This window comes from Haliotis rufescens, unplaced genomic scaffold, assembly GCF_023055435.1.
Source record: "Haliotis rufescens isolate VD_foot unplaced genomic scaffold, xgHalRufe1.0.p SCAF_3, whole genome shotgun sequence".
In the NCBI taxonomy this organism is placed as follows: Eukaryota; Metazoa; Mollusca; class Gastropoda; order Lepetellida; family Haliotidae; genus Haliotis; species Haliotis rufescens.
In genome coordinates, this window is record NW_025964001.1 from 56,415,638 (window position 1) to 56,432,170 (window position 16,533).

Here is a 16,533-nt window from a genome sequence, read left to right on the forward strand (position 1 = left end):
CTCGGGGCAGGGAATTTTGTTCGTCTTGGGGGCTGGGGGGGATTGGGGTTGGGTGAGTACTTAAATTTATGAGCCAAAATATTTGCAATATGAAGCAGAATTATTATTTTCTAGAATGTTCAGGTACAATTAATTCGTCTCGATAAAATACCTGTTGCCATTTAGTTTCGTGATACACACTCTCTCGATATACATATTGGTACTCTTCGCTCTGGTTCAAGTTGCAGTGGTTCCCGTGTGCATACTGTACACCACAATTATCCCACACGTCTGAAGCATGTTTGAAAAAAAGGTCTAATGATAAACTTTTTTGACTTGGAGTATATTTGAGTTTCACCATTGAAGAAATGACTGAAGCGTATGGTTGAATCTATATGTCTGTTAGAAACACGACTTGGATAGATTTGATATTTTTACACTTTCCACTGGATTTGCATCAAATTTACCAAGTTTCCAGTTTAACACATTATAATTTTCATTAACAGAATTAGGTACAAGCTATCGCATCCAAGATTGCCTTCTTCCGTAGACTTACAAGAATGCACATTTGCAATTCCTACAGCAAGACAAATCTAAAAAAGAAGAGAAATATAGAAATGTAATGATCACAACGTTCTCAGCGTTAACTCATTTTTTTTTTTTTTTTTTTAATAGTGAGGTGTATGAATATTCCTATTTTTTGTGTGTTTTCGTTGATTGGGGAAAGCCGCTTTACCAAGTTGTATCAAATTCAAGTCAATATAAGCATGACGGATATATTTCACAATAGTATGCGAACTGTGTCAGTTCGTTTCTTGTTAATTTCTCGGGGCAGGGAATTTTGTTCGTCTTGGGGGGTGGGGGGGATTGGGGTTGGGTGAGTACTTAAATTTATGAGCCAAAATATTTGCAATATGAAGCAGAATTATTATTTTCTAGAATGTTCAGGTACAATTAATTCGTCTCGATAAAATACCTGTTGCCATTTAGTTTCGTGATACACACTCTCTCGATATACATATTGGTACTCTTCGCTCTGGTTCAAGTTGCAGTGGTTCCCGTTTGTGTGCATACTGTACACCACAATTATCCCACACGTCTGAAGCATGTTTGAAAAAGAGGTCTGATGATAAACTATTTTTACTTTGAGTATATTTGAGTTTCACCATTGAAGAAATGACTGAAGCGTATGGTTGAATCTATATGTCTGTTAGAAACACGACTTGGATAGATTTGATATTTTTACACTTTCCACTGGATTTGCATCAAATTTACCAAGTTTCCAGTTTAACACATTATAATTTTCATTAACAGAATTAGGTACAAGCTATCGCATCCAAGATTGCCTTCTTCCGTAGACTTACAAGAATGCACATTTGCAATTCCTACAGCAAGACAAATCTAAAAAAGAAGAGAAATATAGAAATGTAATTTTCACAACATTCTCAGCGTTAACTCAAATTTTTTTTTTAATTTTTTAGATATTGAGGTGTATGAATATTCCTAATTTTTGTGTGTTTTCGTTGATTGGGGAAAGCTGCTTTACCAAGTTGTATCAAATGCAAGTCAATATAAGCATGACGGATATATTTCACATTAGTATGCGAACTGTGTCAGTTCGTTTCTTGTTAATTTCTCGGGGCAGGGAATTTTGTTCGTCTTGGGGGGTGGGGGGGATTGGGGTTGGGTGAGTACTTAAATTTATGAGCCCAAATATTTGCAATATGAAGCAGAATTATTTTTTTCTAGAATGTTCAGGTACAATTAATTCGTCTCGATAAAATACCTGTTGCCATTTAGTTTCGTGATACACACTCTCTCGATATACATATTGGTACTCTTCGCTCTGGTTCAAGTTGCAGTGGTTCCCGTTTGTGTGCATACTGTACACCACAATTATCCCACACGTCTGAAGCATGTTTGAAAAAAAGGTCTAATGATAAACTATTTTGACTTTGAGTATATTTGAGTTTCACCATTGAAGAAATGACTGAAGCGTATGGTTGAATCTATATGTCTGTTAGAAACACGACTTGGATAGATTTGATATTTTTACACTTTCCACTGGATTTGCATCAAATTTACCAAGTTTCCAGTTTAACACATTATAATTTTCATTAACAGAATTAGGTACAAGCTATCGCATCCAAGATTGCCTTCTTCCGTAGACTTACAAGAATGCACATTTGCAATTCTTGCAGCAAGACAAATCTAGAAAAGAAGAGAAATATAGAAACATAATTATCACAACATTCTCAGCGTTAACTCAATTTTTTTACTTTATTTTTTAAATAGTGAGGTGTATGAATATTCCTAATTATTTGTGTTTTCGTTGATTGGGGAAAGCCGCTTTACCAAGTTGTATCAAATGCAAGTCAATATAAGCATGACGGATATATTTCACAATAGTATGCGAACTGTGTCAGTTCGTTTCTTGTTAATTTCTTGGGGCAGGGAATTTTGTTCGTCTTGGGGTTGGGATTTTTGTTCAGAAAGGTTTTGCACTCGGCCCTACAGAACATAAAAACCCCGTGAAGATCCGGGTGAGAACTGGTCTTCAGGAACCCTTGTTTGTCTTCAGAGGCGACTAACGGAATGACTTGGTGAGGCTCGCTGATGTTCTTGATGCACGCCATCGTATCCCATTTGCGTGGATCGATGATCATGATTTTTTTCACTAGATTGTCTTGTCCAGACTCGATTATTTACAGACCACTATATTGCTGAGTGCGGCGTTAAACAACAAACAAACAAAACATAACATTTGGTCTTTGAAAGTAGGGCCAAAGAAATATATTTTGATTATCCACCTATTTTGTAAGAACTGACAGCATGTCCAGTGAACGATTGAATGTGTGGGTAAAACCTGAGGACAAAAGAGTTTTTAGCGTTTGGAGGAACAGACTGTTTTGTGCTACATAACTTTGGCCATGTACATGTAGTTTCGTCAAAAGCATCCATGTTGGTAATAATCCCACTTGCAAATGCAGCGATATATTTTATTTATTTATTTTCCATATTCCCCTGATGGAAATATCATACACTTCTTTAATAATTTGCCCCAGAATATACTGGAAAAATAATTTCCGTAGTCTTTTATAAAACAAAATATTGTTTGTTAGACACAATGCGTGTAATGAAAAGAATGGGTTGTGAAACAAGGTTCGGTTACTGGATTCAGAGCAAAAGAATGTATGTTGTGAAGCGATGACCGAACTGTATGTGTGTTTGTCTCCCAAAAGCCGTAGCTGAGGTGTTCGGTTTTGTGTGTAATTTACAGGTATTGAACACACTCGAAACTTCTAATTCGTAAACAAAGAAGGTTTGTTGCCTGATTATAGAGATGGCTAGAAGTAAAATCAGTAACGCCTGTCTGAAATGATATCGTGTTACATATATATGTTCCCAGAAATATCCATTGTATGGTGTCAGTGTCCTGTTACCAGAATGACATGTATTTGTTGTAGAATGTATGCAGTTCCACAAACAAACAGGCCTTTGCATTTGTTTATGTTTACTTACGATTTGTCAGATCTAGGACTTACTCTCCGTTACATTTATGTACTAGGTTTAACGTCAGCAGAACGATTGAAGGTCAGCGAAGAACTCAGCAGGGTCGTGCCCCTCAAAGTCATTGAGAAGCCAAGCAGAGATGTCATGCCAATGACAAAGTTAAGAACAAGGTACTGAAAACTACTTGTACTACTCAACATTCGGTAGGGTTTTTGATCAGTTCGATACAACGGTTACTTGGGCTTCTAATGCCACTCTAAGGTCCGGGTTTGAATAGGTCCTCAGTAACCAATCCTTGTAGTAAAAGGCGACTATGCTTGTCTTAAGAGGCGGCTAACGGGATCGAGTGGTCAGGCTCGCTGACTTGGTTGATGCATGTCATCGTATCCCAATTGCGTAGGTCGATGCTCATGATATTAATCACTGGATTGTCTTGGCCAGACTCGATTATTTACAGACCGCCGTCATACAGCCAGAATATTGCTGAGTGTGGCGTTAAACAACAAACAAATCAACAAAATCTGGGGCCAATATCACCAAAATTCCGGCATGCTTTTTTGATGTGGAAGGAATTTAAAAATTGACTACCTTAACAAAGTGTGCATTATCTACGCCGGTCTATCAATATTCCAGCAATATCACGGCGGAAGACACAAGTTAGGGTATGCAAACATGCAGATTTTGTACCAATGAATCAACCGTTCTGGTCAAGCCAGGGAACGCCACGGGCACGGGTATGTCATACATGTAGTTCGAGCGAATCTGGCCATGAAATAACAGTAACACGTCCCATTTTAATTCTTGAAACACTCCGCGCTGTGACCAGTCTCGGGCAAAGGTATTTACAAAATTCAAACTTTACCTGAGTCATCTTTTTCTTTTGAAGATACATTAACGTTTCTACAAGTATCATGACACATAATTCAACTCATTTTAACTTCATTCAACTAATTTATAACATTGTTAAAAAATAGCCAATTGTCGAAATCATGGGCGAGAACAGTTTTATTTGCTCAGAACGCGTGGGTTTTTTTTGGCAAATAGATAAAGGTATGTCTACACGTATCATGACACCGATTGAACTCATTGTTAACTTAATTCGACTCATTTGTATCCTTGTTAACACAATTCGTCCATTATTAATACTTTTGAAAGCGTCAATGTGTCGGATTTTCATAATGGTATGTGTTTTTAACGATATCTTAATATCGAATCCTTGATCAATGTAACGTATAATTAATGGTGTAGGATGGTATAAAACCGATAAACATATAATAAGACCGAAGCATGTTTAATCACAATTTCAGAGAGACAAAGATTAACAACGACAGTTTGACGCTCGATCTCGATGTTTTTGAGTTTGAGCGTCTTATTGACTCATCAAAGATGAATCAACGTGAATGGGAGGAGATCGCTGAATGTATAAAGGTAATACATGTACCGTATTGCCGTAATTTGTGGCCGGGCCGGGCATTTAGAACATTGACAAAGGGGGCGCCTATTAAAGTGAGTGACTTTGGTTTTACGCCGCTTTTAGCAATATTCCACCAATACCGTGGCGGGGAACACCAGAAATGAGCTTCACACATTGTACCCATGTCGGGAATCGAACCCGGGTCTTCGGCGTGACGGACGAACGCTTTAACAACTAGGCTACCCGACGGCCCCGGTGCCTATTAAAGGTATACACAACAAGTTACATTTGTCTTTTTCAGAAATCGAGCAATATTTAAAAAACTTAGTTCAAACGTCGATGATAGTTCCTGGGCGATACTATACACCTTCTGCCGGGCTGTTTTCTCTCGAAGATACAAGAAAGTATGGACTGTTAGAATGGAGTGCTTATACAGGGTACTTTCATATTGATCTGGAAGTTGGTCAAGGGGCGCTTTTTGGAGCAGAACGCTTAATACACTGAATATGATATGTTTACCTTTAGATCGCCATACGTGAAATGTTGAAAATCGGCTTCCCCCCTGACCCACCGCCGCCCCATAACGGATTTAAAACAAGACGGTATTCATCAATAACAAGTCTCGTGAAGATCCGGGGTAGGATAGGTCTTCGGCAACCCATGGTTGCCGTAAAAGGTGACTATTCTTGCCGAAAGATGCGACTAACGGGATCGGGTGGTCAGGCTCGCTGACTTGGTTGATGCATGTCATCGTATCCCAATTGCGTGGATCTATGCTCATGATGTTAATCACTGGAATGCTCGATTATTTACAAACCGACGTTATATAGCTGGAATATTGCTGAGTGCGACGTTAAACAACAAATACACAACAAACAGACAAACAACAAATCATCAATAACAAAACATTGGTGTTCCCAACTTGCATGAATATTTCTTAAAGCGGCGTAAAACGACATCAGCTTATTTATGTTGACATTGTCAATGTTATAGGACAATTACAACGAATACACTGGCTTCGTGGTTGTCATGGGAACAGACACAATGGCCTACGCAAGCTCTGCCCTGTCCTTCATGCTGGAGAACCTCGGAAAGCCAGTCGTCTTCACTGGGGCACAGGTTGGTTACAGAGCATCCACACAGAGTGCAATGTTTGGATTGCAAAAGATATTTAGTCGCTGAAGTTTCACTAGCTATAATCATCAGATAAAGATCACATCCTGACATAACCTTATTAGTTTTCTCAAATTGTATTGAATTGGACAGACAACTTTAACCATTACCTGCCATAGTTACAATGTAAATACAATCGTATATTAATTCTTTGTTTCGTAGGACAGGTTCTCATATTTGTCATCGGACGGGTCCTCGTATATGTCATCAGAAATGTTTATATTTATCTTCAAAGTGTTATCATATATCATGTCATCAGGTTCCATCATATATATCATCTGGTTTCATCATATATGTCATCCGGTTTCATCATATATGTCACCACACTACATCCTACATGTTTCTGTCATCAAAGCATCATCACTGACTCCGAGGCGACCAGTCCTTGTTTTAGCCCCTTTATGTCGAGCGCCAGACAGGGTAACAACAAGCACCATCTTTTAACGTCTTTTTGGTATGACGCGGCCGAGGATCGAACCCCGGACCTTCATGTATGCGTTATCAGACGATCATCTTATATGTTATCAGAAGATCACCATTTATGTCATCATAGGATCACCCTACTTGTAGGTTATCAGGAGATCTTCATATATGTTATCAGAAGATCTTCATATATGTTATCAGAAGGTCACCATTCATGTCATCAGAGGATCATCCTACATGTATGTTATCAGGAGATCTTCATATATATTATCAGGAGATCTTCATATATAATCACGAGATCTTCATACCAGTATTTGTTATCAGAAGATCATAATATGTCATCAGTCCATCATCATATACGTATATATCATCAGAAGATCATCATATATGTCATCAGAGTTCATCATGTCTGTTATCAGAGGGGTCCTCATATTTGCCATCGCAGAGCCTTGGGTCAATATAGTGTACAAATATTATACAAAGGGTGTTTTTTAAGTTCAATGATAATTGTTTTTGTTATTTTAGCGAGTAGAGGATGTGTTTCAAATTAAGATATATCACCTCGTTTTGACAGATTTCTATCTTCGACGCCCGGAGCGACGGACCGGGGAACCTCCTCTGTTCCCTCATCGTTTCAACGCTCGACATTCCCGAGGTAGGACTATCTCAGTTCCCGGTTTGACGGATATACTAGGCGCTGCTATGGTGGCCGAGGTGGTGTGTGTGTGTGTGGGTGGGGGGGGGGGGGGGGGGGGGGGGGGGGGGGGGTGGGCATCGCTTTCTCGCTCTATAGCTTTCTCACGGTAAAGCAATATCCTCTCTTGACCACTTTTGGGGTCGCATGTGTTATCTGTTTCAATTGGGAGGGTATCTTACAATTTCTCACTATCTATTTAAATTTAATTTAACTGTACAGACTTAGGTGATTTTAAAACAACCCACGGATTTCTGCGTAAAATACAATTGATTGATTTAGCCCAATTTAGTTTCACGTGACCATCAGGCCGAAAGCGCGTGGAGGGTCATGGCAACACGCTCTAAATAAATCAGGTTATTTTTTTTTATAATTTTCAAAAGAAGTTAAGAAGAGTATGATTAACCATTCATGGCTGATTGAATTGCAAAATACAATCTTATAAGTGCGGGTGTTCTTTAAACGGTTTTTAGTGGAATTGTATGTTACAGTGTGTCGTACTGCTGTCCGTAAATATTCCTTCTGACATTTGATTTATGATCAACTTGTATTGTGTGTCTTGTCTTGTGCAAATCTATAAGTATATGTATTTGCACATAGTAATTGGATAAACACCGCTGTCAGTGAGTGAGTATGGTTTTACGTCGTTACCAGGTTACCTCACTGTCCCCATCGCTGTGACAATGGTGTTAACACATGTGATATGTTTACTGGAGTAAACTAAACATATAGAGAGACATCCTACTTAGTGTGGCTACACAGTTAACGTTGATAACAATATGAAGTGCATCACTATGATCATCTATAACATATGTTAAATCAGCTATCATTCTAATATTTTATGTATATTTTAAGTATACTTTTGTCTTGGTATAAGAGGCAAAATAGCGGTGAATATTATAGGAATGGATCACTGAATATCAACCAAAAGAAAAAATGTACGCTCTAATGTCAAATGTACGGGAAATATCGCTCTATCGCTTTCTCGCTTTTTTGCTTTTTCGCTCTATCGCTTTCTCTCATAACTTACCATTGTCATTTGAAAGAATCGGTTGTTCTTTAACTTCTTTTGAATATCATGTACTGTTAATTATGAAATTGACGCTAGAGTTTATCAAATGCAAAATTGGGAGTGGACTTAATTACTTGAACTTTGCATTAATGTCTCAGAAATGACTGTGGGTAAGACGGCCTCACTGCACACTTTGAAAGCAACGGAACTCGCAACTTGAATATAAAAACAAACAACTATCTATTTCCACATTACGGTTTATTGAGAACAATATGTCATTCAAACATAAGAAATAACATTAACAATAACATGATAAAGAGTGAGTGAGTGAGTGAGTTGGGTTTAACGCCGCTTTTAACAGTATTCCAGTTATATCGCGGCGTGTCAGCTTAATGTGGGAGGAAAGCCCGAAGTGATGTAGGTCTCAGACGTTTACCACTTTGGTGAAACCCACGAGCACGGGTATGGTGCTGACAAACCTAGAAACATAATCGGGGCGAACCGGGATTCGAACCCACAATCATAGGTTTCTGGCGTGCCCAAGGGACGCAACTCTGCACAGCGAATCGCCCCCCAACATGATAAAGAAATCCGATGAGTTACCTTTGCTGGGGTGAGGACTTCCAGTTTCATGACATCTACTCAGCATTCTGAATAAACATTGATATCATCTAAGTGTTGATTTAAAGGGCAAGTTCACACGGAAATGAACCTAATTTTCTTGTACTTTTTCCACAATAAAAGTGTTAACCTAGAAGTGTCATAGACAAAAATATAAAAATATCACAATTAATTAACATATGTTTTGCATTAAAACGATTTATATTTTTCACATTTACCAAGCGTTCTATTTCCATAACAAAAACACCATGGCTTATGCCCCTTGCAATATGACGTCATTGGTGCCAATTGATAAACATTATGACGTCATCATGCTTTGTTAGAGCCGCTTCACGTGGTGTAGGTATAGGTGTGTGATTCTAGCGTCTCAGATGCCAGCCAGCATAGTGTAATGCTGAGTCACCACTGCGCCGGAGTGTGTCGTAGGCCATGTTGTTTTACCGAAAACTGGTACTTGATATCTTTTGCGTTCAGAATAGACAGGGACCCAGTTGAATTGGCACCAATTACGTCATAATCTAAGGGGGATAACTCAGGCCTGTTTAGCTCGAAAAACGAAGGCCTCATAACGGCATATCATTTTCACACAATTGTGAGCTTCCTACTTTCACTGTGAAAGAAATTAGTGTATATTTTCAAACACAGATACTAACTAATTCTAAAATTGCGTTTTGTTTAGAAAAAGAAAGAAAGTGATTTTTGCGTGTACACTTCCCCTTTAAGGAAAACACCATTGTTTTGAGGGGGTACACTACGCAGCACTAATAAGCGGTGTTATTATATCATATCATATAGGTAGGAACCTTTATTTATACAGAAGAGTAGATTAAGATGTTGTTATTTTGGAGGGTTGTAAAGAACATACGGCTAAAAGCAGCGTCAAACACAACTTACTCACTCACTCATACCATATATCGTCCGTCCTTCTGTCAGGTGCTGCTGTGTTTCAACAAGAAAGCCTTCCGTGCTAGCCGTGTTGTCAAGATGGACTGTGTGGACTTTGACGCCTACGACTCGCCCAACATGCCCGCCGTTGTGACACTGGATTACACTGGGATTTCATATAATGTCCTGGGTATTTTATTAATATAACTTCCGTTCAGATTGTAACATGTAATGAAATGTAAAATCAAATGACAAATCTTTTCTTTATATTCCCGAGGATCGAACTCGCAACCTTCATATCTGTAGCCCAGTGAGTGTACCACGAGGCTACAGAGGTGTTGATTAGCCGCACTGGTTTTTAGAATGTCCTTTTCAAGATCCATACGCCAGCAACAGATATTTTACGTGCGTTTCCTAAGGTTCATGGAAAGTATGTTTGAAACATAAAAATGTTGATAAATGTTGTTTTGTAATTTTCTTTTTTCGGTTTATAAGCATGGAAAAACACTTTCCCTCGGTTTTGGTAGACAGAGCATGCCCTGGGGGTCGGGAAAAACCGCGGGGGCTTTGCCCCCTTGGTTTTTCCCTCTCCCCGGGGCATGCTCTGTCTACCAAAACCTCGTGAGCGTGTTTTCTCCAATGCTTAACTCATGGAATCCCAACTCCTGGACTCACCACATACATTGTGTGAAACTCTCTTGGTACCCACCCACCCGCAATATCTCGCAATCCTTATTGTAAATTGATTTGACGGCTATTTGGTTGCGTCTTTTGTTTTGTATCTGATTCAAAACAATGCTATGGTAGCCAATTTGTCCAAGGTATTATAAGAAAAGAGTGACTGGATAAATGAGGATAAGTTGTGATGCAGATGTAGCTGCTGCTGGAATCGGTATACATTACTCTTATACGTATTTGTGTCAGTCTTTCACTCGCTCCCTCCCTCCCATCAACTCACTCATCTACTCCAGTTGAGGAAAAGTTGGTCTTGAAGAAGCCAGAAGGTCCTCTGCGTGTTCAGAAGATGCTCCCCAAGAATGATGTGGGTCTTTTAGTTATCTTCCCAGGGATGACACCGCAACAGGCACGTATTGAAATGACATTCTTAAATTTAAATAATGTAGTGCACTTGTCTCGTTTCACCAAACTATCGCAGCGAAACGACCCATTCGTCACCACTCGCCCCTTTCCGTAACCTGCAAGAAGACTCGTCCCCCTATCGATGAATGTTATGTGCGAAATACGACAAACCAATCAGAATGCGCGTATGATTTCAAGTTCTTCAACAAAGAATCCCTCAGAAACAATTTATGATTTTACATATGTCTTGCATCTAAAAATATACCCAAGACACAGTTAAATGTGGTCAATCATATTGTATAAATCCGCATGTCCCGATGTGCTTTTAATTGCATCTGAAATATATATAATATATGGGAAATATATGTGAACCATTACGCAACGAGTTGACAATTGTTTTAGGTTTGCCCGTTTGCGCTAAGACGGAACCCGGTCGCAAAAATGGCCACGAGAGGGGCACGAGTCGCTATACGGCTGGTCCCGGAATAACACGAGTTGGTCACAAATGCGAAACGACCATGGAACCCCCAGTAGTTACCTTACCTCTGTAGCCTCTAAGGTTTAATTCAGACTGCCGCCGCACTTTGTGTTTGAAACGTAACCTTTTTAGGCACCTTTACAGAAAGATCTTCCTCGAGATCATTGCCTGAAAACATTGTGTTTTCGTTGTGTTTTTGGTTTGGACGTTGGAACCTACATGTAAATAGACCATACTGCACTAAATGTGTCTTTTATTACTGATTTCTGCAAATGTAATTCATGTTCTGGTTATATTATATAAATATTCATGTATCATAAGTGAAAAATCGTATGATATCACCAGTAGAAACTACTTTCTTATGCTTTGTTTAATTGTCACATCGAATTCCACTTTGGAATATCGCTTTTGGTTTTGGAAATTAAAGTTCAAATATACTCTCAAGGTCAGTCACTAAAACAATGCATGTGTGATAGCTCAAGAGGTATTTACTATGGTGGGCTGAAGGTTGGTACGCACTATCCTGAAGGACGGGAGTTTCTGTTATAATTAGACATGCGTTTCTCCAAAACGGAAGTGAAGTCCTTGAACCGAAAGTACGTATTACTTTCCTAATAGTATAGCTATAACATGGGACTTCTTTTTTATAGTTGCTTTGCATTAAACATGTGTTTTTCAAAAATGTCATTGGACATATGATTCCAAACCGGAAGTAATGTGATTAAACAGGAGGTGTAATCTCCCATGAGGATGTAGTAGACATGTCATAGGCCAGGGGCGGTCGGGTAGGCTAGTTGTTAAAGCGTTCGCTCGTCACGCCGAAGACCCGGGTTCGATTCCCGACATGGGTAAATTGTGCGAAGCCCATTTCTGGCCCATATCCCCCGCCGTGATATTGCTCGAATATTGCTAAAAGCGGCGTAAAACCATACTTGCTTGTCATTGGCCAAGAGAAGCTATGTTGTCACACTTGAAAAGCGGGATCGCGTGTCATGATTTCTGGAGAGGCTGCTTCTGTTTTTGCGAGTAACAAAATAATTAAACATGGTTTAACATCATCTTACCAAGTAGCTCCCTATTAATAACATTTCTTAGCCAGTGCAGACCGCCTCCGTGGTCTTGTGGTAGAGCGTCCGCCCGGAGAGCGGAAGGTCCGGGGTTCGATCCCGGGCCGCGTCATACAAAAAGACGTTAAAAGATTGTACTTGTTGTTACCCTGTCTGGCGCTCGGCATTAAGGGGCTAAAACAAGGACTGGTCGGCTCGGAGTCAGTATACTGTGTCTGAGTGGGGTATTCATGTTAAACTGCGGCATGGTATCTCAGTGAGCTAGCACTATAAATCGGCATCAGTCCGGACTAGTACAAGCAGCCACACACACACATACACGTGCATGCACGTCGCTATATAAGTGCAATAATCTTGGACGCGACGTTAAACCCAATTTCACCTCACCTCACCTTAGCCAGTGCAGCAGTGAGCCTATATAAAACTATGGGAGATACTATCGACAAAGTTCTGATGGCTGTGATTTAATTAATATAGATGCACGACAACATAATGATTGGTACACCGACATATATTTCACAAAGCACAAATTGGGTCCGTGTGGACTCAAGCACACGGCAACGTGAACAAATGTAATCTAAGTGTATGCTTTTCTCGATCATCAGAGTTTTTTTTGCTTCTCGAAGAAATACTTATTCTGTAACATTTATAGCATAACTCCCCACTTATCCCATAGAAAGTCATGTGAAAGTTCACGGGTTCGTCTTTATATCTACTGTCGATTGGGATGCTGACAAGGCCTTAAAACTTTAAATATACAGCAGCTTCAACCATATATCATGTTGAGGATGTTGGAGTAACATGCATGAGTGTTGAAGCGGAGCATTATGAGTCAGTAAGGTTTTACGCCGCTTTTAGTATTATTCCAGCAATATCACGGCGGTAGACACCAGAAATGGGCTTCAGGCAGGTGGAATAGAAACCGGGTCTTCGGCGTGACGAGCGGATGCTTTAACCACTTGGCTACCCGACCGGTCGTAGCCGCTAATACAGAAGTTGAAATCCATATATCTAAATCACTGTAAGCAATATATATTCTGTGTTTTGTTCATTTGTATATTGATGTTGCAGGTGAAGAACACCGTGAAGGACTTACGTGGCGTGGTACTGCTGACATTTGGGACCGGCAATGTCGATAACAAGGTCGTCGATGCATTGATAGACGAAGAAGGAACAGAAGATACAAAACGCCTTTTTGTCAACGTGACTCAGTGTCTGAAGGGGTCAGTGACGTCAGCCTACGCGGCGTCCAAGGTCAGAATTGTTCACTGAAGTTAGCCAACGTTGTATCTTGCTCGATTAACAGGGAGGTCAAGAACATGCGAGGCGGTAGGGTGGCCTATTGATTAAAGAGTTCGCTCGTGAGGCCGAATACCCGGATTCGACTCAAAAAAGTGTAAAGCCGATTTTTGTAGTTCCCGCCGTAATATTGGTTAGATATTGTTAAAGCGGCGGACAATCATACCCACTCAGGAATAACTTAACCTTAGACATCTTCAAAACTCCGTAGATTTGTTTCTGAATCGAACATCGTTATGGAATCAACCATAAATTGTGTGTTTTCACAATATGCACACCCAATCTGAATTGAAAATAACGCAAACATATTTCTTAATCGCTTTTAAGATATATACTACATTTTTATATATCCTTATTTGGAGTTACCTCCCTTCACATATGAACAGAACTATCCAAAGGGATGTGGTGGACACTTTAAAAAACACTACGAAAAAGGCCAATCTTTGAACACCTCACTTTCATACAGACTCAAAACGTCCACGGAGTACAGAATATTTGATGATGAAATAAGCGAGCTCTGAATATACTTTGACTTACCAATCTCAATGAACTATCCCCTTGAATAACAGCTTCTCACTGCAACCGAGAGAGAGAGAGAGAGAGAGAGAGAGAGAGAGAGAGAGAGAGAGAGAGAGAGAGAGAGAGAGAGAATATCTGACTAATTACATTGCACAGCCAAATTGCTTGTTTTCGCTAACCAGGGCCTCAAAGAGTTGGGAGTCGTCCAAGGTTGGAACATGACTACAGAAGCCGCCTTCACAAAGCTCTGCTACGTGAGGGCGAAACGAGACGCCTTCCTAAATCAGAAAAAGGTATGAGCGTTGTTGCCGTCATATCTACTATCGGACAGACTATTTGATATTCTGAAGCAGGTGGAGTGGGGAATTTGAGAAAATACTGTAAAAAGATAACATTGCCTCGCTTTTTCCAACATTTTGTTCGCTTTGGTCTTGGATGCCGTGAAAACAATGCGTCCTTAAAAACATCTCTCCTCCTGTCAGAGAAAAAAATGTATGTTTTGAGGCAGTGACCGAAAATATATTCTGTGTCGAACGAAAACTATCCACCCCTCTCCAGTTTATTAAATGATTCGTACGAAATTTGATACCAGCAACTATCCAAATGCTGCCGAGCCTGATGTGAAGGAACACTCTGTTGTTATTAAAAAGTATTGATACTTTGAAAGTGAATGGGTAACAGATAAATCAGTGTGGCAAGTCCTTGTCATTTACACCTTTGTTGAGATCTGTGAGCGCGGGTATTGTGCTGACAAACAAAGATGATATTAATAAGGATGAATCTTGGAAACCCTAAAAGACGCAACCCTACACACCCTCTTAGACGACTGTGAACTACCGTTCCATCATACCTCTAAGCATTGCGAGTGAGTGAGTGAGTTGGGATTTGATGCCGTTTTGAAAGTATTTCAATCAAATCACGGCATGTAAGCTGGGTGTGGGTGGAAAGCTCGAGATTGTGCAGGTCTTCGAGACGTTAACCACTTTTGTGAAAGCTACGAGCACAGGTATGGTGCTGACAAACCTAGAAACACAATTAGGGATCATGTTGTTGGCACACCTAAGGGACTTAACTCTGCACAGCCAATGTGTCCTTAGCACCGTGAAGATATATTCACTAAATTCAAAACATCAGTTTATTCGATAATCTGCCGAAACAAGCTCAAATATAGCAACAAGATTACACTGTGAAAACAACTACATGAACGGATACAGGAAATATGTCTATAAAATGCGGTGTTAATAATAATGCCCCTGGAAACAAATTGAACACGTCCTTTTATAATGATGACGATGACGTGATTAAATATTATCTTCATGTCATCATAATACTAACAGATTTCAACAGATTTGTATGAAAGCATAATTATATTATCGGAGCGCCCCTGAAGATAAATTGATGCGTACCTAATATACACCTGTACCTTTAACCAATAATTAGGAATTTTCTTGAATTGGCATGGTGTTGCCTTTTTACAGATGATGGAAGAAAACCTCCGAGGAGAGATGGATGTGATCCCGAATGAAAATATCCACAATAATTAGGGCTTAGGCGAAGAACATTTTTTCTTTTAAGTTAGTTACACATTCATATATATATTCATGCTATTTTTGACACCTAGATGACTTATATTGGGCGTGAAAAAAACATTTAATCAAATTTCGCCATTTCTTTTTTAACATTTCGAAAGATTTTTGACACCCATTGTTTCTGTTTGAGGGTTTCCTTTTTATCATTTTATAGAAAGGAAGGGATGCGACATTTAATCATGAGTGACATGTACTGAGAAATATATACTTGTATTCATACCCCTAATTAAATGGTAGACTAATTCAACTCGTTCAATCGCCGTTAGTACATTCACAATTTATAAACATAGACATTTTTTCTTTATCAATCCATATCTTCCTGTACACTTCTGTCTTTGTAGAAATGATCATGTTTAAACTTGAATTGAATATTGATTTAATTATATATCATATGAAATAAATAAAATGTTGCATATAATGTGTTGTAATGTATTGTTCATTTTTTTACATACCACAGGCGGGGCTGCATTAGTTGAGAACCCTGTGTCCAAATAGAAAACAAACCACACAAGCATTTAGCCGTTAGACGTGTCACCAATGATATTATTTTCTATGAATGTTTTGCGGCAATTATATAGAGAATCTCCCCCGAGTCTCTTTTGATATCAAATATATCAACACGAGTTGATAAAAGTGGCAAAAATCCTCGGCAAGCCTCGGAATTTTTCCACTTTTATCAACTCGTGTTGATATATTTGATGTCAAAAGACACGAGGGTGAGATTTTTTTTATCATCCAACATCATTCTTCCAACTTTTTCAATTTGTAGACAGTAATTAGCAGTGTC

General features: G+C 39.3%; 1 protein-coding gene across 3 annotated transcripts in view; it reads left to right on the forward strand.

Annotated features, from left to right (window-relative positions):
* LOC124148733 (L-asparaginase-like) overlaps positions 1 to 16,164 on the forward strand; it is a 53,071-nt gene extending 36,907 nt beyond the window's left edge. For all 3 annotated transcript variants that reach the window (XM_046519990.2, XM_046519989.2, XM_046519988.2), the window contains exons 2-10: positions 3,548 to 3,662; positions 4,800 to 4,920; positions 5,900 to 6,025; positions 7,077 to 7,157; positions 9,763 to 9,904; positions 10,686 to 10,798; positions 13,411 to 13,593; positions 14,340 to 14,450; positions 15,636 to 16,164. In XM_046519990.2, the coding sequence (XP_046375946.2) occupies positions 3,637 to 3,662; positions 4,800 to 4,920; positions 5,900 to 6,025; positions 7,077 to 7,157; positions 9,763 to 9,904; positions 10,686 to 10,798; positions 13,411 to 13,593; positions 14,340 to 14,450; positions 15,636 to 15,701 (969 nt within the window). In that variant the 5' untranslated portion in view covers positions 3,548 to 3,636 and the 3' untranslated portion in view covers positions 15,702 to 16,164. The remainder of the gene's footprint in view (positions 1 to 3,547; positions 3,663 to 4,799; positions 4,921 to 5,899; positions 6,026 to 7,076; positions 7,158 to 9,762; positions 9,905 to 10,685; positions 10,799 to 13,410; positions 13,594 to 14,339; positions 14,451 to 15,635) is intronic.
* Positions 16,165 to 16,533: the final 369 nt, after the last annotated feature.